The sequence below is a fragment of the Phaseolus vulgaris genome, chromosome 9 (genome assembly GCF_051622355.1).
Source record: "Phaseolus vulgaris cultivar YP4 chromosome 9, ASM5162235v1, whole genome shotgun sequence".
In the NCBI taxonomy this organism is placed as follows: domain Eukaryota; kingdom Viridiplantae; phylum Streptophyta; class Magnoliopsida; order Fabales; family Fabaceae; genus Phaseolus; species Phaseolus vulgaris.
Window position 1 is genome coordinate 18,146,525 of NC_143506.1, and position 3,332 is coordinate 18,149,856.

General features: G+C 35.9%; 1 protein-coding gene across 1 annotated transcript; it reads left to right on the plus strand.

Moving 5' to 3' along the window:
- Nucleotides 1–256: 256 nt before the first annotated feature.
- On the plus strand, nt 257–2,759 carry LOC137820898 (gamma-glutamylcyclotransferase 2-1). The gene is made up of 9 exons (XM_068625209.2): nt 257–537; nt 806–919; nt 1,021–1,097; nt 1,179–1,235; nt 1,516–1,572; nt 1,682–1,722; nt 1,955–2,026; nt 2,121–2,200; nt 2,320–2,759. The coding sequence occupies exons 2-9, from the start codon at nt 811–813 to the stop codon at nt 2,487–2,489; spliced, it is 663 nt and encodes a 220-aa protein (XP_068481310.1). The 5' UTR covers nt 257–537; nt 806–810; the 3' UTR covers nt 2,490–2,759.
- Nucleotides 2,760–3,332: the final 573 nt, after the last annotated feature.

Here is a 3,332-nt window from a genome sequence, read left to right on the forward strand (position 1 = left end):
GATTTGTAAATTTGTGTAAGCAATAAGTAATATTTTTAAAAAGAAAAATATTTTTTTTACACCTATATTCCACCTTACATCTCAATAAATATTAATATTTTAATATTTTTAATTTTAAAAATTATTTTAACATATTAAATTTTGTTTATATTTTCATTAAAAAAAAAATTAATTTTTTTTCTGGTGTAAAATGGACACTTTTTTTAAGAATAAACAAAAGTGAAATAAATACCTGTAGGAATAAGAAGCACGTGACAGATGGGTTATTCTGAGGCGTTGAATCCGCGTGGCGTGCCACCCCGCAGGATAAATACCAATCTATCGTGTGCGGCATGTCTCACGCCTTCTCAATCCCAGAAAGAAGAAAAGAGAAGAAGAAGAAAGAGCAGAGAGAAAGAGAGGAACCATTGCAACCCTAATATCTTAGCTAAACCCTAATCGTTTAGCTTTTCCTCTCTTTTTCCCTCTCTTCTTCCTTCTCCCTTCTCCATCGTTAATATTCTCTCATTTTCCTCGCCAGACCTTCCAGATCCCAATGTAAGAGAATCTTTCTCCTTTATATTTTTTCCCCATTTTCGTTTTCTCTTTCATAACACCTCTTTAACGCCCTTCTTAATCAATACAAATGTCGTTCACTGCTTATTAACCATATAATTTATGTGTGCAATGTTTCTTTTACACAACAAAACGCTCCAATCTCAGATACTTGTTGACGTGTTTATGTTAAATCGCTTTAGCTTTCGTGATATTTTCATGTTCGGCGTTCCTTTTATGACTACCCACTGATGCTGGATTTTTTCCTCAGAAATCATGGTTTTCTGGGTTTTTGGCTATGGTTCACTGGTGTGGAACCCAGGGTTCGATTACGATGAGAAGATGATTGGTTTCATTAAGGATTACAGACGCGTGTTCGATTTAGGTAAGGCTCTTCCTCACGCTCTGTTAATTTTGTTCTGTGCCCGCCTTGTGCAATTTAAACAGCTCCCGCAGTTGCTTAGACATGGCATTATGTATTTGCAGCCTGCATTGACCACAGGGGAACACCAGAAAGCCCAGCAAGAACTTGCACATTGGAGGAGAAAGAAGGAGCCATTTGCGTAAGTGTCTTGCTATGTCGTTGCAGTACTTAATTGTTATCTTTCGATTTATTTTCGTATAATTCTTCCATCTTTCTGCAGTGGGGAACTGCTTATTGTGTTCGAGGAGGCCCTGAAAAGGAAAAATTGGCTATGCAGGTAAACTAAATATTTCACCAAGACAGTTTCCAAACTAGTTTTTTAACCTTAATCTAACTTGTAAAAAATTGAAGGATCCTAATAGCGACTCCCTTTTAAAATTATTATTGTGTTTTCATCATGACACGATTAATGTTTTCTTTTTTGTTTGACTTGGGGGTATTTGTTAGTGATCTCTACAATTTTATGTCCTATGAAGCAATAACCATCCTATACTTTTTAAACCTTAGCAAATTTATGTACTTTTTCGGGCTTCAATTGTTCATTTCTTGCTGTGTAGTATTTGGAGCGACGGGAATGTGAATATGACAGAAAAACTCTTGTGACCTTCTTCAAGGTGAGTGACGCAATCTTGTAGTATTTTCCGTCCCAATCACTTGCAGGTCTTGTTATTTATATTTAGTATTTGGTTACCACCACTACTAACTTGATATCTTTATCTTCAGGAAGGAGATTCACAGCACCCTGCTTTGACTGACGTAATAGTGTATGTCTTCTTGGCATTCTTTATATTTTCTTTAGATTATGGATACCAGTATATAAGTGCCTTTTTGGGAAATAATTTGTTGTTTCAAAAGGTCAATCGGAAGGAGCAAATAATAAGCTATTATTTTTTTCAAAATAAGTAGTAAAAAATGAACTGAATTTTCAATTGCTTTGCTCATGCTCGCGAGGAAGTAGGACAAGTTCGCTAATAGATATATCTTGTCAATCTACAGATTCACATCGACTCCAGACAAAGTAAACAACAAATACTACCTGGGACCTGCCCCACTGGAAGACATGGCTAGGTATATACATAGTATACATTTTTCTCCTCATTTTTATTTGAGGAAGTGATAACCTATCCTTTGGTTTCACTAATTTTTTTGGCAATCCATTCAGGCAAATAGCAACTGCGTATGGTCCTTGCGGAAACAACAGGGACTATCTTTTCCTTCTAGAAAAGGCCATGTATGAGATTGGTAAGTTATTTCCTAATACATACACATGCAGTTAGCAAACACTATTTTCTATCTACGTTGTCACTAGCTTCAAATTTAAATATACCAGCACTCTTATTTGTACTGGTTCCGATGTACAGGCCATGAGGATGACTTAGTGATAGAGCTTGCCAATGAAGTGAGGAAAGCACTTGGAGTGGGAAAGGTACTACCAAATGTTGGAGCAGCTCAACTTCCACACCCTCCTCATGTCTCCATACCTAGCCGTCAACTGCAGCCACTGCCAGAACCTATTGCTATGGATGGTTGAGTTTTGAGAGGGTTGGAGATGACCGAAGAAAACTGACGCTGATTTACTGTGGACCCTGCTAACCCTCATTCAATTTTCAAATAACATCATATAGTTAATCCCCACTTTTCAGCCATTCCCGGAGATATTGCTTAAATTCAGTGAGGGCAATATTTTGAATTGGAGTGTTCGGAGACTTTTGACTCAATAATATTGAGAAAGGCTAATCTTTGTATTTATTTTGTTCACTGCAATCCTACCGAGTTAATAGCTATTTCGAGCAAGTTTTTACCTGTTTGTGTTTCGTCTATTTCTTTATCGAGTGGGCTCAGGATTTAATTTGTTTCAATGCCATCATGGTCATGATATATTTGGAAGCGTGTAAAATTTTAAAAGCTTTATCATGTAAGTTGGCTAGAAGTTAATGAAACCATGACAATCTACAACTAAATTACAATTGGAGGCAACCGAACCTTGCTGAACTAGGACTGTTAAGGCACTCACCTCAATCTTCAAAACATAAGAAAAATCGAAAGATTATCCACTCCAAAGCCACATGTAAGGCTTTGTACCTGAAATCTTTTCCAAACGTCTTATGGGGTTTTTCCTTTTCTTTTTGTTGTCCAACTTCATCGAGGTATTGCATTCTGTGCACCCTCATACTTTTCAAGATCCATTCCCATAAAAATTGAAATTCCAAATTTCAGTTTCGGATCCAATGATCTTCAGATTGTATATTTTAAAACATTAGAAGTATCAGATTGTATATTTTAAAAACATTAAAAGGTATTTTTTGTATTTTGAATTATACATCTCAAAATATAAAATTTGTACTCAAGAGTGTATAATCTAGAATTCAATTTT